Source organism: Tasmannia lanceolata, unplaced genomic scaffold (assembly GCF_043159265.1).
Source record: "Tasmannia lanceolata isolate RefF3 unplaced genomic scaffold, GAP_Taslan_0.1 ptg000018l, whole genome shotgun sequence".
In the NCBI taxonomy this organism is placed as follows: domain Eukaryota; kingdom Viridiplantae; phylum Streptophyta; class Magnoliopsida; order Canellales; family Winteraceae; genus Tasmannia; species Tasmannia lanceolata.
In genome coordinates, this window is record NW_027518695.1 from 61,627,779 (window position 1) to 61,654,087 (window position 26,309).

Consider the following 26,309-nt stretch of genomic DNA (forward strand, 5'->3'; position numbering starts at 1 on the left):
TAGTAAAGAGTCATGTATTAAATTATGTCGGTTCCATGAGATCTATTTTAGATATATGATGAGATCAAGATCATTGATTTTGTTGCATGACAGATAGACCGATCCGGGTTTACCATAAATGTTTGATCATGACCGAAAAATTGCATGGTATCGGGGTTTCCAGCTTAAGGCTTGTACTAATAAGGGCGTGATAATGGACTTCTTTAAAGTGCAACAAGCGGCGGGTGCTACCTTCACATAATTGTACTAATAAGGGGGGGATACTATCATCCATTTGCTGCGTAAACGATATAATCCATTTGCCGCGTAAATACACATGCAATTGATGTGTCCCTTTTCATATGATTTCGACAATCATGGAACTCCGATGAACAAATTAATTATTAATATTTAGAATAATGATATGGAGACTGATTTTGGGACTCTTCACAACCTTGCAATCTTGGCTCCTTAATTTTTAGTTTTTTTACTCTTAAGTGGAAAAACTACCCCTCCCATGCTTAGTTCCATGTAAGGATTTGTTCAGTTCCACTCTAGGTCCCCAAATCGGTCTCCATATTAGCACTATAATATTTATTATTATTGATGTGAGAGGTCTCTTCATGTCACATGTGTGCGAGTAAGGGCACATTTTTCATATTGCAAAGAAATACAATGTGTTTTAGGGGTGCAACTCATGTTGATTTTGTGGAATTCGGGTTGAAATTTTACCATAAAATCGGGTCAGGTTTAGGTTGATTCGAATTCATTTTTTAACAAAAGCTCATCCTAACCCGACCCAATTGCAAGCTACACCCACAGTTTGTTTTTTTTTCATGAGAAATTAGTTATTGATTTATGATGGAACACCTGATGTAACAAAGAGAACGGTTCGGTAGGTCACGAAGTTAATATAATGAGGCAAACATACTATGTGCAGTAGGTCACACCTTTGATTGATTTGAATCATTCCATTTGGTAGGCCTTGCTTTCTGTTGCTTAAATTTGCTAAAATCATTGAATTGAGCCATGTAATAATGTATATTTATAGCCGTTGAATGTGATCCCTTAGATATATCTATATCAAGTTTTTTTACTGAATGTCCAAAAACAAAATGCACATACTATTTGTCGATGACTAACTCGAATACAGGCAATCGAGGACCTAAAGCAAGGCCTATGAGATGAATGGTTCGGGTCAATCAGAGGTTGGACCGCAAACAACATAATTGGTCACGTAATTGATCCATTATTTGTTGGTGAACTCCTAAAGAAAAACAATCCGATTGATGGTAATCCCATACCATAATCTTCTAGATCCGTATTTTATATGTTCACTCGATCTTGAAATTACTCATTTGAAGATTCCTCTCTCTCTCTCTCAATTGTTTTTCTTACTTCACCCAAAGATTTCTCTCTCTCTCAAATGTTTTTCTTACATCACCCACCATGGTAAAAATCACTTCTCTCTCTTTCTCTCTCATTATCGTGAGTCTCTAGAACAAACATTTCGTTTTGCCATGATTGAAGATGAAATCATTTAATACTCCTCAAGGAAAGTGACATTCCTTCTATATAATGGTCCAATGCTCATCTTTTTAATATAAGCTAAACATTCCTAGACTCTTAAATGTTGGATAGTCGGTTTCTTACCTGTTCATATTGTATATGGGGGTCTGCAGGACACATCTAGTTGGAACTCTAATTAGTACTCTAATTAGTAGATAGATAGCATTTTCGAGGTGTAACCCTAAACGGAAATAGGTAAATCCTTGTAGTTCATCATTGATCTATTCATATCTAATTAATGAAACACCCTATCCCAAGGACATTTATCCCAAAACCTTTCTATTGGGGACAAAAATAGAGCAACATACATAATTGTATGTGGTCCGTCAAAAATAGAGCACCAGACATAAGAGCATGTGGTCCGTCACCAACTGCAACAACATGTTTGATATCGTTTGGATCGACGAACGCAATCCTTAGGATTGTGAAAGAAGAACAAGAAGTAGAATTTATGCCAAAATATTAGAAAAGCTTCTCTTATTCAAGTAAAACCCCCATTACATATGTTTGGAGCACTTTTAATAGAGGTATACAAGAGAAAAAATGTTAAACCTAGCCGACTAACTAGTTTAGGGACATACAAACTTATGAATAACTTAGTAACTCACAAACACATTAATTAGCCTAGGAACTTACTGACACGGTCCACTAAAATAGTCATATCTCACTAACTACTTATCCGATTTTTGCGTGTCTATACTCGTTTGAAACATATTTCAAAGAGCTACCACTTTCAAGTCCACCATTTTTCCAAATTCTTTCATACATTATCCCAACAATTAGCTTCAAAATTGAGTAGCAACATTTTAGATGGAATGCACCTGCATCAATTCTTTCATGATATGGAGTAAGATAAGAAATATTAAAAGTAGCTGAAATGCCCTAATCACAATATAATTCAATCTTGAATTATCCCCAAATTTTCTGGACCACATGAAAAGGAGCGTCTGCACGATCTTGAAGTTTGCCAAACTTCACTGGATCAAGAAAACCATTCGATTTGGAAAGGTGAAAAATGGACAAATTTTTGGAGGTTAATGCCCGTCCATTTTAACCCCCACAAATCGAAGGGTTAGGATGATCCTACGAAGATATTATTTGGGCACACCCTATCTATATCAGGACCGATCAAATGAATGGTTTACATCACCCAAACTACGTGTGCCCACCCCCTATTTCTAGTCGACGGACTAGATAAATTCATCTAGTCAGACAACTAGAAATACTTTTCCCCATTTATTTCTCTTTCATATATATATATATATATATATATATATATATATATATATATATGAGAAAACTGTTGGTGCGCTTAAGCTCACCATTTTTTTGGTGCGCTTAGTTGTTATAACGCCTCCCATTCGTTTAAATGTTTGGGTCCCGCTTAAGTGCACCAATGGGAGGCGTTATAACAACTTAAGCGCACCAAAAAAATGGTGCGCTTAAGCTCACCAACAGTCCTCTCTCTCTCTCTCTCTCTCTCTCTCTCTATATATATATATATATATATATATATATATATATATATATATATATATATATATATATATATGAGAAAAATGTCAGTGCGCTCGAGGGCGTATAGCTTATAATTGCTCAAGCGAGAAAAACACATGGGGCCCACATTTTTAGGGATGATCCAAAGAATTCATTTAAAAGGCCCTTACATAGATAGGGTGTGTACCAAAAATCACCTCCATAGAATCATCCTAGGGTATCCATTTGTGGAGGTTGAAATGGACAGACACTGTTTCTCCACAAATCTGCCCATTTTTCCCTCCACAAATGGAAGAATTAGGATGAGACAATGGAGCTGATTTTTTGTGGACATCATATAAATATATATATATATATATATATATATATATATATATATATATATATATATATATATATATGAGGAAAGTGTCTCTAGTCTCTCCCCTAGATAAGCTTATCTACTCCTCCCTTTAAAAAAACACAGTGGGCCCACGCTGTTTGGATGATCCAAAGCATTCATTTGATAGGTCCTAACATAGATAGGGTGTGCCCAAAGAATCAGCACCAAAGGGTCATCCTAGAACTTCGTTTTGTGGTGCCTTGTGGTACCCAGAATGGACACATATAAACGTCCACGTTTATATGCGTCCATTTTGGACACGGTGTGCCCAACAAAATGAAGTTCTAGGATGACCCTTTGGTGCTGATTTTTTGGGCACGCCCTATCTATGTTAGGACCTATCAAATGAATGCTTTGGATCATCCAAACAGTGTGGGCCCACTGTGTTTTTTTAAAGGGAGGAGTAGATAAGCTTATCTAGGGGAGAGACTAGAGACACTTTCCTCTCTCTCTCTCTCTCTCTCTCTATATATATATATATATATATATATATATATATAGAGAGAGAGAGAGAGAGAGAGAGGAAATGGTTTGTGAGTAGCTGCTCAGGTAACCTTATCTGAGAAGAGCTCACCAACCATAGGGGACCCACATTTTGGGGGGTGATCCTAATAATTCATTTGGAAGGCCCCATCATGGAAGGGGTGTGTACCAAAAATCAGCTCCTTTGGATCATCCTAACGCTTCCATTTGTGGAGGGAAAAAATGAGCAAATTTGTGGAGAAACAGTATCTGTCCATTTTCCCTCCACAAATGGACACCCTAAGATGATTCATTGGAGCTGATTTTTGGTACACACCCCATCCATGATGGGGCCTTCCAAATGAATGCTTAGGATCACCCCCAAAATTTGGGTCCCTATGGTTTGTGAGCTCTGCTTAGATAAGCTTATCTGAGCAACTACTCACAAACTATATATATATATATATATATATATATATATATATATATATATATATATATATATATATATATATATATATATATATATATATATATTAGGAAGGTTTCTGAGCTCGAGCTCAGAGTGAGCTAGAACTCAGAAACCACCATTCCCATAGTTGTTTAATTCATCCAACCCATTCATTTTATATGTTATGATTAGGGTTAGGGTTATGATTTTTGGAGGTTTAGAATGGATGGCTAGATAATTGTCTTCTATAGATTGAATGGTTAGGATTATGGTATGGAGATGGTTTGTTAGGAACACCTTATCTATGTGAGGTCCTTTAGAATGAATGGGTTGGATGAGTCAAACAACATGGAGATAGTGTATTTATAGAGCTCTAGCTCAGGCTGAGCTAGAGCTCAGAAACCTCGCCCTCTCTCTCTCTCTCTCTCTCTCTCTCTCTCTCTCTCTATATATATATATATATATATATATATATATATATATATATATATATATATATGAGGAAAGTGTCTCTAGTCTCTCCCCTAGATAAGCTTATCTACTCCTCCCTTTAAAAAAACACAGTGGGCCCACGCTGTTTGGATGATCCAAAGCATTCATTTGATAGGTCCTAACATAGATAGGGTGTGCCCAAAAAATCAGCACCAAAGGGTCATCCTAGAACTTCATTTTGTTGGGCACACCGTGTCCAGAATGGACGCATATAAACGTGGACGTTTATATGTGTCCATTCTGGGTACCACAAGGCACCACAAAATGAAGTTCTAGGATGACCCTTTGGTGCTGATTTTTTGGGCACACCCTATCTATGTTAGGACCTATCAAATGAATGCTTTGGATCATCCAAACAGCGTGGGCCCACTGTGTTTTTTTAAAGGGAGGAGTAGATAAGCTTATCTAGGGGAGAGACTAGAGACACTTTCCTCTATATATATATATTGTCTGTCCATTTTTGTCCTCCACAAATGGAGGGGTTAGGATGATCCTATGGAGCTGATTTTTGGTACACACCCTATCTATGATAAGGGACTTTCAAATGAATGGTTTGGATCATCCTAACAAAGTGGGCCCCCATGTGATTGGGCAAGCTAGCTCACCATAAGTTTGGTGAGCTTAAGCTCACCAACAGTTTCCTCATATATATATATATATATATATATAGCTTCCTCTAAACAATTTAGGATGCGCCAATTGATTTTCTGGCTATGTTTGAGCCTGATCTAGTACAATTCTTGGACCATATGATATTGGTCCAAATTAGATCCAATTGATCAAACTATTGTGCCCATGTCTTGTAAAATGAAGTTCGGACCTTTTGGGTCTATCAGACCGTCAAGTCCACCGAAACCTACTAAATTTGTGAAAATGCCATCCAAGAAGATAACGCCATACAAATTATATCACCATGTTTCATTGCATGCCAATAGCTTTGCCAGATATTGTTTGGTTGTCAACACAAATGGCATCCTCGAAGATAACGTTATACAGATTATATCACCACGTTTCAATGCACGTCAATATCTTTGCCAGATATTGTTTGGTTGTCAACACCAATGGCATCCTCAAAGATAATGTCATACAGATTATATCTCCACGTTTCAATGCACGCCAATATCTTTGCCAGATATTGTTTGGTTGTCAGATTTATTAGTGTCATTGTATGTATCGTCAATTTCAATGGCATTTTCCCTATATAACAAGGCCCCTTTCCCTACCTCTACCTAAGCCTGCTCTACTTTCTTTAGATAGTTTTCATGTCAATTCTCCAAAACAAGTCTTTTTGGTATCGTGGTCCATTTCCATCAATGCCAAAGAAGTTGAGAAGTTGTGGCAGGGTCGTTCGATACGAGGTTCTTGTAATGATCCAACTCGAGAGAGTCCTTGCCAAACAACATTATGGAATGGGTGATATAGGAAAAGAAAACGTGGGGACATCACAAGCAAGCCTGATTTATGGTGGTCTACTTCCACGCATGGTTGTCTTAGTCGGCAACTTGATCAAAATGGAGGTAAAAAAGAAAATTCATCCATTATTTGTGTTTGTATGTTTATGTATATGTCTGTGTCTATATGTGCGCACATGTGTGTGCTCATGTATTTATGCGTGCTTGTATGAATAATTTTAGAAAGGGATTTTTATATATGAGTATTTAATTTATAAAAAATGATTAGCCAAAAACAATAGTAATTTTTAGAAAAAAAATCTATGAAGTATTTATTTTTGTTGCAAGCAATAGACAACTTGTTTTCTTCAAAGTGAGCTTTTGAGTAACGCTAAAAAGGCAATGTTTTTGTCTGAATATTTTGTTGTTGTATTCCTAAAAAAGTGCACACACACACACACACACACACACACACACACACACACACATATATATATGTGTGTGTGTGTGTGTGTGTCATGCGTCGAAGAGTGTAGAAAAATAAGAGGCAAGTCTGATTGTCGCCTGAGAACTATGCTGACAGGATGTGACCGACATCGAACAGAGCCTTGTCCCCTTATTATTATGCCTCAAGTGGGTAGACTGCCAGTGAAATTTGGTCGGCGGCAAGATTCGACCCGCTGCTGAAAAGATCTGACATACAATTAATTAACATTGGTATATTTTATGCTTTACAATTTGAAGTTTTATAGGAAGAAACCTTTTACAAGAAACTAGTGTGGGCATTTCAAGTTATTTTTTCTTACAGAAGGCAATGATGTGATATAAAACCTTGATCTAATATAAAACTCTTATATATAAATTCCCTAAGCCCTGAAACATGTACATTCATAAATTCATATATTAAGAAATTTTCTTATAAACCCACCACACCAGCCCTTGCTAGGCCATCGTGTTTCTCTTGTCCGAGAGGGCAATTTGATGAAGGTGCCGGTCCTCCTTCCAGACTCCGCTCTAAGATATCTGATCCCAAAGTCTTCACCAGAGGTAAGGTTCTTCACTCTCGGTCCTTTTCTTTTGCATTAGATATACGACTTTGTCATTATGATATCATCCTCTTGGACATGCAGCTTCCCCTTAGGAAGGGGAACGAGCTTCTCTTGATGGTTGAAGGCCTGAAGGCCAAGATATGCGAGCTCCTCCTGGAGGTATGATATAATGTTTGCATTTATGCTTCTATGCATATATATTGCCTGCTACCTTTCCATAACTCCTTTCTTCTACAGGGAGAGAGAACTAAGGCAGAGAGAGACACATCAGTCGCCCTTCTTGCAGAGGTCGAGGTGAGAGCCAAGGCGGTAGAGGACGAGGCTCGTGACTTGAGGGAGGCAGCGTCCCAGAGGGATGAGACAATCACGCTTCAAGAACTTCACATTCGAGAGCTGGTACACTTTCTCTACTTTCTTGCATTCTTCTTTGAAGATTCTGTCATTTGTTTTATTTGATTCCTCTCTTTCTCAGCGACTACAGCTTCACGATGAAGACTACAACGTGGGCGGAGAGGAGTCTGATAGTGAGGCCACAATATCAGCAGGTGATGACAGGCTTGACCTAGAGGTTCCTGATCTTGGTTATGGCGACACCCAGGCTTAGAGTGACGTCCCAGCTAACACAGATGAGCAACTCAACGATGATGACTAGGTCCATGATGATGAGCAGACACATGATGATGACCAGGTCCCGATCGGTGATCAGATGCAGGCTAAGGATCAAGTTCCTACTGATGAGCAGGTGTACGATGATGATCAGGTCCCGACTGATGAGCAGATACTGACTGGTGAGTTGGCACAGTCCGATGATGATCGGAGCGACAATCATGCTATTACTCCGGTGCCGACAAAGGAGGATACAAATCTTGATACCAGTGGCTACAAGATTGCTGGCTTCCCTCCAAGGAAGAAGAGGAAGATTCTGACTGTTGAGGATCTAGGGATTGACCCTTCCTAGAGAATGAGAGCCGGCGAGACTTCGGGCACTACAGAGACTGAGCTTCCATCTACCACTGAGGAGCCGGCTCTACCACATCCCCTCTACATACGGTACTGCTCCGAATTTTTATTGAGGCCCCCATGACTCTAGACAATTTCCCGGCTATAGACCGGGCTTTTGTTGATTCGTTGATGGTCCAGATGACTCCACCCTTCGATGGTCAGACCCAGATTTCTTCATCATCTGATGCAGTCCCTCCAGAAAGCGTGCCACCATCCTATGCTGATGATCCACCGGTTGCTGCTACTCCATCAGTACCTCCATAGACCGATTCTCATGTTGCACTGACAGCCTATGATGGAGGGGACTCTTCAGAATATTTTCCTTCCCTATGATTACAAACATATTTATTCTTTTAGTTATTTTCTGGATAATTTGGCAGATTCTTTCTTTGTTCTTTTTGGGTATATATACATTGGTTGATCCTCTTCTGGTGGATTTTATTTTGGCTATACACATGGTTAGACATCATTTTTATTTGATTAGCGCTAATAGTGCTCTTGTACCTTTGGTTAAGGCATCCACAAAGTATAAAATAGTGGAAATGCTGCTATAGAACAATGACCCTCTCAAGTCCCAACAACATCAATTTCCTAAGTATGAGGTACTCTCAAGTCCTAATAAAATTTTAAAGTCTCTCTCTTTCTATCTCTCTCGTGTGCGCATTGTTACGTGCCTTTTTGAATGTTTGAATCACTACAAGAAGTACACTCATTGGTAGGGGTGGTTATTCGGTTAAAACCGAACCGAAAAAACAGAAATGTTAAAACCGATTTTATTTCGATTTCCCAAAATTCGAACCGAAACCGAACCGATTACAAATTCGGTTGGGTTATAACCGAATAACCGAATTGTGAGAGGAAAAGATGGAAAAAAGTAAAATTTTGGCTTGGATCGGAGGGCTAGGATCATCCGATCAAAATGATTTTTTGAGCACAACCTAAATAAGTTGTGATCAATTAAATGGACAGTTTTGATCATCCCACGGAGTGCACATAAAGCAACTTTTTTTGGAAAAAAAATGGTTTCATCCATTATTTCGGTTAACCGAAATTTTTTTTTAGATAACCGAAACCGAATAACCGAATTTCCAAAAAAACTAACCGAAACCGAACCGAAATGGAAAAAAACCGAACCGAACCGACCAAATCGGTTCGGTTATTCGGTTATAACCGAATAATCACCCCTACTCATTGGCGACAAACAAATCGGTTGCAGAAGTCACAAAATTTGTCGTTATATCTTTTTAGCTACGTAAGATGTTTTGTCGCAATAGTTGGCATTGGTAAATCAATTTAGAGCAAGATTTGTGATAGTTAACTAGTTATTAAAGGTTGATATAATTCTGAAAAAAAACTAACATAAGCCAACAAAAAAGGTATGAGGAGCCATTTGAAAAGGTGAGAATTGCCATTATCAAAGCAAGGGTCCGAGGATATCTTTTCCCTTCCGAGATATTGAGAAAAAAGGGTGAGAGTAGTACTACTTCCCAATAAATAAATCATTGAGTATTAATATGACAAAAAAGGACTTTCATGCTTGCATGTGCAATATCATTTTAAGCTTAATATTGATATAATTAAATAGAAATTTAATCTTAATGATGATTTCATTAATCCTTATTTGAAGCAAAAGTCACATATCATTTTAAAACACCATTCAAATCTTTTTAAAATTCAAGAGAATATATCTGATCTTTGGGACACATGCCTAGCTTTTTAGTGTCTACGGTCCCATGTCCCTTAACTTAGTTGCCAACTATATCAATTTTTTAATCCAAAGTTGGGAGATTCAGAAGAGGTAACCTCGACTAAATTTAATCTAAATTTAAGCCAGAGGCTGTTGATTGGGGTTTATAGTTAATCCTTTTTTATCCACGGTAAAAAATTAAATATTGATTATCAATTTGATTAGTTTGTTAACACTATAAATGAATGATCACAAGTTAAGAATATGAGAGCATCCATTATGTCTAAATTGCATAGTTAAGTCGAACATTATGGAGTTTGATGAAGATTTTGAGGCGTAATTTCTAGACTCGCTTAAATCTGTCAAGAATAGAAACAACAAAGATTCTAAGGGATAAATTGACTTCCTCATAATTTGAATTGATCGGCAATCATTGATGAAGATTTGAAAGGATAAAACCTCCAAACTTTCAGGCACAATCTAGAATTGCATACAAATCGGAGCTCTCCACGAAAAAGATTTGAAGGGATAAATTGACACTATTACAACTCCAACTTATTTTACAAGACAAAGATTCGAAGGGATAAATTGATTCCATTATAATTTGATTTGATTGACAATTAGTGAAGAAGATTCTAAAGGATGAAACCTCCATACTTACATGCACGATCTAGGATGGCAAACAAATCGGAGCTTTCTTGTGTCAAAATTACCGAAAATGAACGACCCACCCTAGCATCTATAATGACAACCGGAGACCCATCTATTGAACACGCACACGCACATGCACACACTCTTTTTAAAGAACTAAGAGAACTCTCTGAACTTCCCAGATTGACATAAATAACCCACACATAACCAAAATAACACCACCTCGTGCCCAAAAAACCACTCGATAATCAGTGAACTAACCTAAACTTCTAACTTCTCCGACAAATGTAAACACTCCAAGAATAACCAAATTAACTCCATAAAATATTGTATTAACATAATAATTACTAATTAAACTTTCACCCTACATCTAATCAACATTCACACTTCAACTCTCTATACTCCTTGGGGATCACCTGTGGGAGCCACTTTTTTCCCGGGTTTGCACAGGACGACAAGGGATCACCACAATTGGGTTTTTAGGAAGAGGGGTTCGGGGGTGTTACTTGATCTGCGCTACTTGCGAACTTGGGACCGTAGTCCTAACTTCTCAAGTAAGAGAAACTCAGAGTCGCCACCTAGGTTAGGGCCTAAGACCCGTGCCTATTCTTCCAAGGAAATGGGTAACAAGTCGAATTTCATTGGAAGAATAGTTATCAGGGGTTCCTTTGCTCTGGGCCTAGAATCTTATGTTTTACTCTGTTTGCTTAAGGCATGGTCCTTACAGATATCTGGGTAAGGGTTGTGATTACAATTGGGGAAGGTGTTAGGCACCCCTCTTGCCCGGATTAATCCGGTCTCTTAACTTAGAATGGCATTTTGGAAGGATTTAAAATGAAAGAATTTGATTTTATTTCCCTTGTCAGATTACGCTTAATTCCGAATATAAATGAAGTGTATTTATGAAAGAAATAAAAAATAAGCGATACATAACCTGATTGATATTGTAAGTTGCTTACAGAAGATCCAGATATCGCAACTTACTCACAACGCGGGTTAACTTAAATCAAACAGAAAATGAAGGTACAAAAGGTAAAACAAAAGAAAGATAGCAGGGTTTATATAAATTCGCCTTGGGCCGGGGAACTTATTCACCACCACATACCTTACTTTCGTAAAGCAGTAAAGTGCAGAAAGTAAAAGCAAGTCGGAGGGAATAATGTCTCAAGCGCTCGGCCGTAGCGGAACAAGTCTCTTTGACACCTCAACCTCGTACCTTACTTTGAAATGTAAAAGTACAGAAAGCAGTAAAGTGCTAGAATTAGTAAAAGGAAGGTAGAGAGGCTTGACATCTGGACGATGAAACCCACCCTAACAGTTTCATAAATGAAAGCTGTAAAGTGCTGAAAGTAGTAAGGGGGGCAGGTAGAGGGGTTTGACATCAGAAATGATGAAACCCACCCTACTCATTTTGTAAAGACACAACTGAAAAGTAAATGGATTACATTATTTACATTTTTTAGGGTTTATCCTTACCGCTTTGAAGAGTTGAGCAGCATAACCGTGCTTGTTTGATGAGAGAGGCTTCAGAGATTGCCAAAATTTAAGCAGAACCATGTTGCTATATTGAAAATAGGGCGTTGGGTTCTCTGAAATCCGGCAGCGCTACCGCGCTGGGTTGGAAGGGAGCCTTCAAGGTTGCGAAGAAATCGGCAGTGTAACGGCGCTGTATAGCCAAATTGCCTCCGAGTTTGTAGAGATTTCAGCAAAACAACGGCGCTACTATGGAAAAGTAGCTCGTAGTTCTGTGAAATTCGGTAAAACAACGGCGTAAAAAAGAAAAGACGCTCTGAACTTTCAGAAATTCGGTGGAGTGCCGACATCCAAAAAGAGCTACCTAGTGTTTCTCTATTTTCTCTCTTCTAAAAGCAAGCTAACTAAGATTTCTGTCTGATTTTCTGCAGGGGCTCAGGGTTCGAATCTCACTCAGAAGGGGGAGAAATACACTAAAACAAGGTGTATACACCAGAGGGGGGGAGAGAGAGAGAGAGAGAGAGAGGGAGAGAGAGAGAGAAGAGGGATAAAAAAACTCTTATCCCCCTCCCTTATAGGGGAGGGGTAAAATATCTGGTTTGAACCAGAATTCGTCTGGGACGAATTCTGGGATGACATCATCCCCATAAAGGTGGATAATGTCATCATCAGTTCCCGCGATAGTTCGTCTCTTCTCAGTTTTGTTTTGTATTGTTTTCGTCTTTTGTCGGTACAGTCGGTCGTCCATATCTCTTCCGATTGGACTCCGATTCGCACGCAGACAGGTCCGTTGGATTCCTGGTGTTCAGGGCTTTCTAATGAACCAGAAATTGGGTACTTTCAGGAAACCGGGTACCCTTTGGATGCCAAAAGAGAGTTTCAGATCCAAAGTTAACCTACCGATTGGGAATGCCGTGTGCAGACGGGCTTACCGACGAATGCCGTAAATGGCAGGTGCTGAGCGGAAAGGCTTCTGGTTTGACGAAAAGGACGTTTGCTGTGTTTAAACAGGCTTTCTAATGGCGGTGATTTTTGTCTCTTATTGGTGACTTCGATCGTCCGTATTTCTTCCAATTGGACTCCGATTCACATGCGGTCAGGTACGTTGGATTTCTTGTGTTCAAGGCTTTCTAATGAACCATAAATTGGGTGCTTTTGGGAGACAGGGTGTCCTTTGGCTGCCTAAAAAGAGAGTTTTGGGCCCTAGGTTAACCTACCAATTGGAATGCCGTGTACAGACGGGTTCACCGATGGATGCCGTAAATGGCGGTTGCTGTGTAGACAGGCTTTAGATTTGCCAAGAAAGGCGGGTGCTTTGTGGAAACAGGCTTTCTGGCGGTTGTGAACAGCTTTCAGAAATAGTTTGTTGCCCTAAAGAGAGATTGAGAGAAACACAACCGATGCTCTGGAACTCATCATAAGGTTCTTCCTCGCGTCACCAATCACTAATACATCCTTGACAAAATTGGGTGTCTATAGATGCCCCTCTTTGGTAGAGGGTGCAAGGCACCTGAAGGCCAAAGTAAGGAGACATCAAAATTTTGTCAATGGAGACGAATGATAAGCTAGCAAGATTCACATCGGGTCCTTATGTGTACAACCTTCACCGAGGAGTCTTTTTGTCAGGTCATTGAGTGGAAACCTCTCGCCGATGGGTTTCTGGGGTTTTAAAAATACGTCCGTTAGCACGAGTTCTGGGATGGACGTCATTACTAACAGCCAGGAGGGGCATTAGAAGTCAAGTTTAGGGCACCTGACTTGGAGAGGGATCTCAGGGGACGTCATTTTGACATCCAATGTGGACACTGATAACAGAAATGTCGAAGTGACACCTGTTGGCCGATATGATGGATCGTACACAAGATTTTGATACAACATTGTGTTCTAAACAGTGTTTGATTTTGATGAGCTACCGTGTATAAACGGACTTACTCGGGATTTGATTTGATTTGTAGGATCATTGCAAGAGCAAAACACCTTCAGTCTGGAAGGTGATTTGTGTAAAAACAACAAATGCTTCCTAGAGAGCTACTGGGTTTATAACGGATTGGCTCGGATTGGATACCGTGTAGAAATGGGTCTACACTGAGTTGGAGGGCTTCCGAGTGTTAACAGGTTGACCCGGGAGAGCTAACGCGTCAGAACGGGTTTGCTCAGAAGGGATATTGTGTAGAAATTGTAGACACTCCCATTTTGCTACGCTTTAAAAAGTGAAAGGTTTGTTTGGTCTGTGTCAGTCATCTGCATTAGGTTAGGCATTCTTGCATTTTAGGGTGAATTTCACCTCATTTTAGGTGTTTTGAAGTTGATTAGCAATCACGAAGGTCTCTAGGGGGTTCCCTTAGTCTCCGGAAGATGAGAATTCAAGTTTCCAATCAAGTAAGAAAACCTGTTATTTTGGAATTTCTCAGGATTTTCCCTAATTTTATCAATTTTTGCATCACAGTGGTAATTTGGTAATTTCCAATGTGTTTCATTTTACCCCCGGGTTGTGTCTGAAAAATCTTGAGTGATTCCGTGGATTTTGAAAAACCTGCTAAATTTAGACCTCTCAGGGGTTTTGCTTGATTTGGAAATTTTGAGTGTTGAGGGCATTTTGGGCATTTTCATGGAATGTCAAATGATCATGTTTGATATTACCCACCAAAAGAAGTAAATTTAAAAATGTTCTATTTTTTAGGTTTGACCACAAAGACTTTTCATTTTTAACTTTCCCCTTTAGGGGTGAACCAATTTGAGGGTATTCTGGTCGCATTTGGATGTGTAATGGTCTAATAGGGGCATTTTGGTCCAAAAAGTTGTTTTTCAAAAAAAAATATTGTTCGATCACGTGTTAGAGGTGCACCATAAATGTCAAATGGGTTGGGTCCATATATAAAATATTGAATTTAAAAGAATTTTATTAAATTTTTATGAAAACCCAAAACCCATGTGAGAAGGCCCATTGGGCAAAGTCCACATAGGAAGGGGCCCAAGTGGACCCACCCATGTGGGTCAGCCACATAAGTAGGCGTCCCACATGGGTGGCCCACTTAGTTGGGTGCCGAACATGGATGAGGTGGGATGGTGATGTCATATTAGATGAGTTTTGAAAAAAAAAGAATGAAAAGAAGGAAGAGTTATAAATAGAAAAGGCGAGTATGATTAGGTGAGTAAAATGGCCATAACGTTTTATCTTCTCGTCTAAAAATTCATTTTTGTACTTGTTTCGAACATCTTAAAAATATCTACAACTTTCTAGTTTAGAACTTTTCCTGAATCAGCCTCTAAATAAGTCAAAAATGAGCTCAAACGTTGGGCAACCATCTTTGGACAAAAATCATTCATAAAAGCTAGTTTCCTATGTGAGAAGGCTTCTAGATTGATCTTGAAGGATCTCCATTGTGTAATTTATCATTGCTTAGCTTGCAAGAAACAAGGTTTAGAAATAAGTTCAATATGAAAATCAAAGAATGGGAAAGTCAAAGCACAAATTGGAAACAAGCCAAAAAGAGAGAGCTCACATTGGAAACTTTCAAATTCACTCAAACCTAGCATTGTGCCTATAAAAGCAAACCCACCCAAGGCTTTTCTCTTCTTGGAATAACATCCCACCTTGTCTTCCCCCTCTAGAAAATTCCTTCCCCCATTGTGGTGTTCTTGATCATCTTCTATTACTTGTTTTTCTTCAAAGCACACTTGGATTTCTTCGTCTCTTCTTCAACAAACGTCAAAACCGGATTATATTGGGCGATCTTTGGGGTTTTCTTTTGTGTATACAAGGTGTGACAAAGCGTATATCTTGGATTTACACACCTTAGAGACAAGGAAAGCGATCAACGGTTAGTATCTTATTATATGTAATCTAGAACTAGTAACATGTTAGAGGAAAGAAAACACCCCTGTCTGGAAACCGTGCCCGGATGGCATCCTCACAATGAAATTAGCATGGAACGAGGTTCGAAAGAAAATTTTGAAAGTTCCTTGGTACATAACTGTTTGGTTCAAGGGACATATACCCAAACATGGGTTCAATTGCTAATTACAAGTTGGCAACAAAAGATAGACTCTAGCTCATTGGGATCCAAGTGGAAACCAGATGTCTTCTCTGTAAAGAAGAACCAGAATCCATAAACCGCCAGTTCTTTTCATGCTCTTATGCAGCATGGATCTGGAGATCCATCTTATGGAGATTCAATCACAGAAGGAAACCAAAGTCCACTCTCACTGAGGAAGAAGAATGGATCAGATCAAATTTTACAGGTGGAAACCAGGGGGCAACGACGATCAGAATTGCCTTTGGGAGTGCTCTATATGCCATTTGGCTGGAGAGAAATAACAGGTTATATGGGGGGACCCCAACCCACAAAATCACTATCCTTAGGAACATCCTTAGCCAGGTCTGAGTGAGAACTCTTCACAGCAATCTAATGGACTCCACAACGACCAGAAATAGACTCATTGCTGAAAACATGAATCTGCCTATTATCCACAGGGTGAAACATACTAAAACAGTTCAATGGCAGAAACCAGATGATGGTTGGATGAAGCTTAACATTGATGCCTCAGTTATGGAAGAAGGTGCGGGCATAGGGGGTGTCATTCGAGATCCGGAAGGAGAAGCAATTGTAGCATTCTCTCATAGTATTAAGAAAGACGGCATCCACTTGTTAGAATTGGATGCCATCTATCATGGGCTACATTAGGTAGTATCCAAGAACCTCAAGAAAATATGGGTCGAATCTGACTCCATGATGGCGGTGAAAACTATTGAAGGCCATTTCCCTTGCCCCTGGAAAAGAGCTAGTACGGTAGAAAAGATAAAAAATTTGCTTTCAAAATGTGAAACATGGAAGATATCTCATATCTGGAGGGAAGGAAATTGAGCAGCAGACTACCTATCCTAATGGAATTGCCCTATTAAAGGTGAACAATGTGATAATTTCCCTGATGATTTTTCTCTCATTCTTTGCAATGATGCCTCTGGCACTATACCCGAGAGTGTAATTCATTCTTATTTTGTTCTTAATATATTTGGTAGGGGTCTGCCTAACCCCAGTTTGCTCATTAAAAAAAAAGATTTTGAGTTTATTTATTATATTTACTCAAAATTTTTAATGAAAATTACTTATTTTCACATGTATGAAGGAGATACCATCAAATGAACTCCTCGGAACCTAAAATTTTGTAGTAAGATGAATTGGCCCAGAAAAATCATATTATGATTTTTTTGAATTTGTTGTGCATGTGTGGATATTTTTTATTATTTGTCTTTGAATCTGATAGAACATAAATAAATATATTTAAAATAGTAAATTTCAGAGATAATGTGTGAAATTTATATTGTGGTTTGATATTACTGTGAGCATATTATAGTGATAATTTGGAATGATTTGGAGCATGTTTGCTATATGTTTCTTTGTAATACTATCAATCTGGTCTGATTTTGTTAAAATCATTAAAAATTCACTTTAATTCTAAAAATCGTGAAAAATTTCAGAATATCATAACTTTCCCGAATGCATGTAATCCTTAAGTCATTTGAATAGAAACCTTAAAAATCATTAAGTTCCTTCATAACTAGCTAATCTAGGTCATTTTAGATGAAAGGGTTGTATTCATAATCGTTTCTTCATTGCGATCAACCATTGACTTTTTAGCATCTAAATCTAAATATATTGTTGGCTCCGAGGTCTTCGTCCACGGAAATCCTGAGAAAATGTCAGGCAACAGTATATCATGATTTATTTGCCGAACTGTGTAAGGGTAGAAAGCACGATCCCCTTCCGTGAATTCAACACATGTAGGGAAATAACTAACCCTTAGAGCCTTAGATTTTTCCTAAATTTTAGGTGTTAGGAACCCTGAAAATAATTGAAAATTATTAACCTAATAATTTGGGTTGGGTAAACCCATGTTCAAGTCAATCTTGGAACCGTTGGATCACGGTCCCACCTCGTAGGAACCTTTAGAGTCGCTTTAGGAACATTTACGTCACATTGTGTTCTAGGTTTTAGGGTATACTAGAGTTAGGAGTCCAGCCTCATCACGGCCGATTGCTATTATTAGCAATTGACCTTTAGATTAGTTTCACTAGTTAACCCTCTTTTCCCTGTAGGACAAGCCTAGTTAACCTAGGATGTAGGACCCTCCTGATAAGATAAACTATAAGAGCATTTACAAACATATTTGTCCTTTTCATCTTATAGTTTCTTGCATTCCAAAACAATATTTTCCTTTTGTAGTTTCATCTCCTCAATTTTATCTTCTAAGTAATCTATTTGATGAGATGAGCTAGATCTTAATTCTTCTTTATCTTCACTCAATAATTTACACTTTTCAAGGAGCTCAATGTTTGCATTCTCTAATTTTTCATTTTCTTCAAACAACTTCTTTTCTTTGCTTGAAGTTTCATTGAGTTCATTTTGGAGGATTTCTATTCTATTTTTCATTGAGTCAATAATTTTCTTAATAAGTATATTCTTTTTGTCTCTATCTATTAACTCGTTGTAGAGGTCATCATATCCCTTTCTAAGTTTTTCAAATGACCCTTTATTTTTAGGGGGATTCTCTTCTTGAATTGATGCTAAAAGACAAGGATTTGTTTTATGGGATTTTTCTATTTCATTCCAAATGTCTTTAGCACTTTTACAAGATGCAATGTTCTCAAACATACAACTAGGTAATGAACAACATATACCAATCATAGCTTTGCAATTTTGAGAAAATATTTTTCGGTCATAATCACTTAGTCTTTTGGGTAAGGTAAACCATTTTCGATTATTCTCAAGATATCCCCATCAAGACTTTTAAGATAGGACTTCATACGGATCGACCAAGATCCATAGCCGGTTCCATTAAAACATGGAAGTCTAGAAGCCATTAGGTTGCCAATATAGATCTTTTCTCTTGGAGAAATTTGAAAGTTCAAAAATCTATATAAGAGCCTTTAGCTCTGATACCAAGTGAAATCCCAATAGGCAACCCAAGAGGGGGTGAATTGGGTGTGGGTGTCTTTTAAAATTTTTAGAACTTTGGAAAACTTTCTTGCACTAGTTTTAAGTAGATCAAGAATACGGATTAGTTTTAGAGTCAAGAGTAGAAGCACTTACAAAAGAGAAGAAGAGAAGAGACAATGAAGCTTGACAGAAGATTTTATAGTGGTTCGGTCTTAAACCCAAGACCTACTCCACTCTTCCCAAGTTAATCTCTTGAGGAATCCACAAATGATCTTCCAAGGAACTTAAATACTGCATTCCTTCCGCCAAATACAATCTGAGCTCCACTGCTCAATCCGAGCACAACCGCTCCAAAGAACTTAAATACAGCGTTCCTTTCACCAAAATACAATGAAAAAGATGAAAAAGATGTTGTAGAACACTTGGCCTCTTTGTAGGCTTGATACAATGTATAGCTCACAAGATTCTCTAAAAATTGATTACAAATAAAGTCTAATCCAATCTCAAATGGTTTTGCTTAAGATCAAGGTACAAAGAGAATTGGAGAGAGATTAGACCCAAAATTGATAAACAAGTTTGATTTAGGGGTTTTTAGAGTTGGAACATCATAATCCTTGATTTTAAAGTCCATTTGATGTGTATATATGGGTATCCAACTCAATACGACCGTTTGGGGCATTTTGGTAATTTCTGGGTCAAAAAGAAACTAGCGGTTATAGCCATAACGGCTATATTTTTTTGTTCCAGCGAGCTTCACGGAGCTCCGTGGAAACCTACGGAGTTCCGAACCTGGATTCCAGATTCTAGTTTCAATCTTATAAAATTCATATCTCCTTCGTTTCTCGTCAGATTTCGACATTCTTATACTCGATTTGAATGGAAACAATGAGATATTTCTGTTGAAAATATTTTAAAAATATATTTGAAAATATTTTGGATCAGTTATGATAGGATTTAGTTGATGATCCAGGCTTGCCCCTTAGAACTTGTTTTTATACTATCTAATGGAACGCCATATTGGTCCCAACATGTTTGTACACCACCATGGTCATTCACTTATCCATTTCAGTCCTTTTTAAGGTTGTGAGTATCTTTGAAAAATATTTTTTTGGGGTTTTAAGATGTGCCTTGATCAAGAGAAAGTCCAAGAGAGAGGGAAATACATTCTACCATTTTAAACACTCTCTTGAATAAACTCTGGAGCCAATCTTTATTTGATGTTCAATATGGTTCTTGGCTTGCTTGTGAGATCTTCACTTGAGTTCCTTGCTTTGACATCTTCCAAGGATGATGCCACCAGTATCTTCAAGCTCCTTTGCATGTTGATCCTTAAGCTTTGACCTTCAATGATCTTCCTTTGCTTGTTTGAATGCTTGAGATGCTTGATGTTGAGCTTCTCCTTTGTTTTCCCAGGCATGATTGATCCAAGTATGCTCCAGCTCCTTTGACTTGTGTTTGGTTTATCTTCAAGCATAGGCCATGTATTGTGGTGTGCCAGCATATGTCAGCCTCCAAGGCATGATTGATCTAAGTATGATCCTGCTCCTTTGACTTGTGTTTGGTTAATCTTCAAGTATAGGCCATGTATGGTGGTGTGCTAGCATATGTCAGCCTGTGAAATACCTCTCTATAGCACAACACTCCAAGGCAACACATCAGTTCATAAATGACTAATTAATTCAAAACAAGGTGATTACTTGAACCCATGGGAACCCTTGAGCTTACAAGGCCCTACTTCTTGAATGGCCTCCAACAAAAATTTTGCAATGTTTTTCCTGATTTCTCCACAGCAGAGAAGTCGTGCGCATAGAGAAACATCGAACCGAATATATTCGATGCCAGTACATTAATCAGGATTTTGTTCTTCACGTTTGTCCATACATCAGAGACAATAGAAAGCCCGTGTTCAGGTCATTTTTCTCTTAGAACACCTAAATCTCTTGTCACATTCTCTTTCTCATGGTCTAATAAAGTTCTTGCTTTCTCAAAAGAAGGCAACTTGTATCCAGGCACACAATTGGCAGCACTTATCATCTCTTAAAAATATGGAGATCGGAGGACGTTAAAGGGAATCCCATTGGCGGCCAAAAATCGCAGTACTTTATGATCAACATTGTCTCTATCCTTTGCTCTAAAAGACTTGCCAATTGGTGATTCAGCAACCTTACTTGAAGAAGTCCCACCAGAGCTAAAAGACTTGCCAAGCACGTCTAACCGTGATTTCTTCAGTAGCACTCTCCCGGGTAAATTCTTTGCTCGTTGGACTTGACTTCTGATATGATCTTGTAATTCTTTGTCTTTTGCAACTACACTGCAATATGCTATTCCTTGACCTTGACCTCTTGGTGCTTTTACAAGGTGTGCGTGCACCCTTGTATAAGTCCTAGTGTAAACCTTCTTACAGTGCTTACATTTTCACTTTTTGGATCCCCCATGTCCTTCGCCAGCTTTCCTTCCTTTAACTACGTGTAACCATAAAACTATCGATGACCTTGCGTTCGGACTCAACACTATGTCGTCATCATAAGCTTCTTCCACATATTCTTCTTCATCATAGTGGTATTCTAGGTCCCCTTCAAAAACTACGTCATCATCACCTACATCTCCTTTGCCTTGAAATTCTTGGTCGACAGTCTCATCCATTTTTTTTTTAATTGCCTTTGACACAATCAAATTGTAAAATATTTGGCGAATGTTAGCCCAAGGGTTCCCATGGGTTCAACTATTCAACTTTACCTTCTTGTTTTGATGCTAGCAAACCCAAAGTGATTAGTCTTTATGGACTAATGTGTTGTTTTGTAGTGTTGTGCCTTAGACATGAACTTTACATGTCATATCGCCATTACACAACACAACTCAACACATGGCTTACGGATCGACATACAAAATGAACCAAGGAGCTTGCACATACATTGGAGACATCATCTTTGGAAGATGTTCAAGTCAAGAGCTCAAGTCAAAGATTCCACAAGTGTAGACACCCCATTTTGACCGGACCATTTTCCTCAAAATCGAATAAATTCTAGAAATCGAATAAAATCCCAATCCCGAAGTTGAGTCAAGATCCCGGAGCCGAATCTCAAAATTTTCGAAAAATCAAACCCGAAAACCCTAAAAATGCCCATTTCCATATATTTTGGAAATCGTTTGAAAGCCTGGGTGATCTCTGAACCCCATTGGCATCCTCCGTTCAATTGCCCTGATCCTCTATCTCATTTTTGCAAAAAATTGAAAGAGTTACAAAATACCCCTGAGTTTTGGTATTGACACCTCTCTACACAAATTTCTCAAGTGTGGATGATGCTAACTCGACCTCTCCTTGATATTTTACTAACTTACCTTGTCTCTTAATGTTTAGACCGTGATTAAATGGGTACATTTTCGAATTAAAAATCTGTCAAATGACAAGCTGAGTTTGTGTGATTATCAAAGCGAGGATGAGGTTGTTTCATTTGCAAATGGAATGAGGTTGATTTAAACAAGGAAGGTGTGACAATACCAAGCCCCTGTATTAAAAGGAGAAAGATATATTGGTTTTTTTTTATTACTTGGGGCAGCCCACTCAAGTGCAAAAGGAAGAAATAAAATACACTAGATGGGGGGCTGCCCATGAGAGAGATGGGGGGGCATAATATATCATTTCCCATTTCCAAGAGGGCATTATTGGACATTTCCATTGCTTCCTATGCAAGCCACAAGCATAGGCCATTAGATTAAAGAGAGGAGGTGTAGGGCTTGGATCAACTAGACACTCTAGGTTTAGGGTTTCTAGGATAGAATTAGGATAAGAGGGATAAGGAATCAAGGGCCATAGGATCAAGAAAGGAAGGAAATGGATGGCTGAGATTAGAGGAGGGTGGCAACCCTAGTTATAGAAATAACAAGTCTCGTGGGAAAGCAAGAGAGGGAGATTTTTCTAAAAAAAAAAGAAGAGCAGAGAAGAGAGAAGAGAGGGAGCCAAGGCAACAGCACCACCGTCATCCACCGCCAATCTCCACCATCAGAACCCACCACCATCTCCTCCACCGTTTCCCATCATCAAAACCCTCTTCGTTATCCCCTTCTGCAAGCCCACCTCCATTGATTCCGGCAAGCTTGCCGGAATCCGACCACCCAAACCACCATTGAAACCAACCTTGACCGAACCACCACCACCACCATCCTCAACCACCTCCATCTCCACCGCACCAGCCACCATCCTCAATCCCCAAAACCCAAACCCATTTTCTCCACTCCAACAGCCGAAACCCACCTCCACCTCCACCGAACCACCACCACCACCACCCATTCGAAAACCCTCTCCCACCCTCATCTCCTCCAACCCTCACCTCCAAAATCGAAACCCATCTCCACCCCAAACCCTTCTTCAAAACCCAAAACCCAAAACCCAAACCCATTTTCTCCACTCCAACAGCCGAAACCCACCTACACCGAACCCCACCACCACCACCCATTCGAAAACCCTCTCCCACCCTCATCTCCTCCAACCCTCACCTCCAAAATCGAAACCCATCTCCACCCCAAACCCTTCTTCAAAACCCAAAACCCAAACCCATTTTCTCCACTCCAACAGCCGAAACCCACCTCCACCGAACCACCACCACCACCACCCACACCACCCTTCGAAAACCCTCTTCCATCTTCATCATCACCATCCCCAACCTCTTAAACCCACCTTCATTTGCAAGAGATTAGCAGAGAAAAAAAGAGAAAAAAAGAAAACAGAGAGCTAAGAGAAGGAGAGGTGCTACGTCTTCTTCAACCCCTCCCATCTCCGACCAATCCCTCTTCTCCGGCCACTCCTCCTCCAGCCAACACCTCCATCCTTGCCACCATCAGCCGCCTACTCCACCATTTTCTTCTTCTACCACTCTTCTTCCATTTAAACCCTCTTCATTTATCCTTTTAGCTTCAAGGCATTGAAACCCAAATCCTATCAGCACCCACCCCACTGGCTGCTGAAACCCCCTACAAATTCGACTCCACCGCCTATCTCCACCACCGACCCCCATCTTCTCCTCCTTCAATTCTCAGATCTGTGAAAAAAAAAACAACATAAAGAAATAGAGAGAGGAGCAGAAAGGGCTGGTGTGAGATTGAGAGAAGTAGATAGGGGTGCGAAAGAGAGAGATTTGAGCATGGGGCTCTCATTTTTATAAAAAAAAAAAAAAACAAACAAACAGAGGAGATAGAGGGGCAGCTTCACTTCGTAAGTTGAACGAGCAGTTTTAGCTGAGAATTCGGGTTGGGCTTCACAGGTCTTTGTCCGTCTTCTCTGTGAGTGATTTTTTTTATTATTCATTTCTTTCTTTTGGTGTGCAATTTTTATCCTAGATGTTTTAGTTATAATTCGGGAATGAAATTCTTGCTTAATCTACTCTTTTCCTAAGTGATTCATGTATTTCGAATGGTTTCGAGCCGATGTCTAAGGGGGTTTTGATCGCATGAGTTGATTCGCATTTTCTTATTGCTTTCGGTCTTCATTCGATTTGTATTGGAAGACCTGACAGAAGCAAGTAGATCCCTCTGGATTGCGCTTTGTTTAATTGTTGGTGGTTGTGGGTTTCAATTTTGAGTAAAATGGGTGTGTTCTAGATAATGGGCTTGAATCTGTAACAGATTTTTATTTTTTGATTGTCCTTGAGTTTTCAATGAGCATTTGATTGTAAATGAGACAAAGAAAAGAATGTTTGGCTTTTATCTGAATCATTTCTATCGTTACTGATCTACTTCATTTATTCGGGATTACTGTTTGCATGTCCCTCGGGATCCTCTTTGAGTTTCGCGATTCCTTTCGATCATGGGAACACTTCCGTCGGGTTCAGGCGATGACGGACGGCAACCTCTTGAGCCAAAACCCCCTTTCGATCAAAAGGGATAAAAATACATAAAAATCAAATAACAAAAATCCAAAAAACATAAAAAAAAAAAACACTCAAAGCGTTTTTCGAAAAGCTGTTTCGAACTACGTTGGCTTGATCCCTTTTCACAGGGTACGTAGGCAGCTTCGGATCGTCATCCCAAGTTCAGTCAAACTTTTCAATAAAATCATTTAAACCCTTAAAAAAAATCATTTCAGCATCTGAAAATATCTTTCAAGCTTTTTTCCAAAAATACAAAAACCAAAATGGGCAAGGATGGTGATTGCCAGGTCACTCGGAGCCTTCCTTTCATTTCATTTCCGATTTTGATCGTGGTTTTCCGGTTTTATCGGTTTTCCGACGTTTTATCGGGTTTTGGGACGGGCGACGACGTAGCGTGGCCCCTTCATAGGGATTGTCCTCGCTGAGCCCAACGATAGGCTATGACGATCGTGAGACTTATCCGATCTTTAGCGGATCAGGATCGCTGAGCTTGATTCATTAGAATCGCTCCCTGAGCCTATCGTACGCTCCCTTTTCTTCTCCCTGGTATTCTCGGTCCTCATGTACCGTTGATTTTCTGATTCATTTATTTCCCTGTATCTTTTAGCTCATTGTGTGTTTATCTTTGACTTCTTATGTGTTACTGTTAGCTTGTTTACTTTCCTAGCATGAGATTGATTATTATTTCCTTAGCATTATCTCTTACATAGGCTCGCATGCTAGTGTGTTTATTCTATTGCTTTGGTAGTTTACAGCTGTGCTTATCTGTCCTCTCACCTGCTTAGTTATAGCATTTGTTCATCTTATCTTGATTATCTGCTTACCTGTAGCTGTGCGTGTGGATGTTACTGCTTTTCTAGATGTGATGAGTTAGGATTAGATGCGGTGAGTTAGGATTTGGATGTTTATTTTCTTTTGCCCATCCCCGGGTCATGCATGCTTAGATAGACGTTTTCTCGGGGATGCTCGTTCCCATTTCACATGATTTTAGCCCAAAACTTTTCAAAATTAATTTAAAATGGCATAAGAGACCAGGTGCTTGCACTTGGGCGAATTGGGGGCGCTTAACACCTTTCCCATTCGTCATCAGGCACGGACTTTTGTATCTCTGGTTATCCGTTGCAACAGAGTATTTCATGGGATCCAGGGCCTACTTCCCTGGATGGCGACTCTTCTTTGTTATAGGTACATCTTGGTTCCGGGCCAGTCCTTGAATCGAGAGGTATCTCATTTGTATCGCCACCCATGCTGTGAGTGGCATCATTTCGAGAGTTCCTTGGTAGAGCTCTCCTTCACATTGTGGAGATCTTAGAGGATTGACGCGGGATCTCGTGTCCCTCGCCCACTCGTCCTCGAGATTGGGGTCCACAGGCTGGCGACTCTGCTGGGGAGTTCTTGGAACATTGCCCAACTCTGTAAAAA

The 26,309-nt window shown here is 39.3% G+C and overlaps 1 protein-coding gene across 1 annotated transcript; it reads left to right on the plus strand.

Moving 5' to 3' along the window:
* Positions 1-6,086: 6,086 nt before the first annotated feature.
* On the plus strand, positions 6,087-8,845 carry LOC143851814 (uncharacterized). The gene is made up of 5 exons (XM_077361303.1): positions 6,087-6,349; positions 7,160-7,270; positions 7,354-7,431; positions 7,510-7,668; positions 7,745-8,845. Exons 1-5 carry the CDS (start codon positions 6,095-6,097, stop codon positions 7,874-7,876), a joined length of 735 nt encoding a protein of 244 aa, XP_077217418.1. The 5' UTR covers positions 6,087-6,094; the 3' UTR covers positions 7,877-8,845.
* The last annotated feature ends 17,464 nt before the right edge of the window (positions 8,846-26,309 follow it).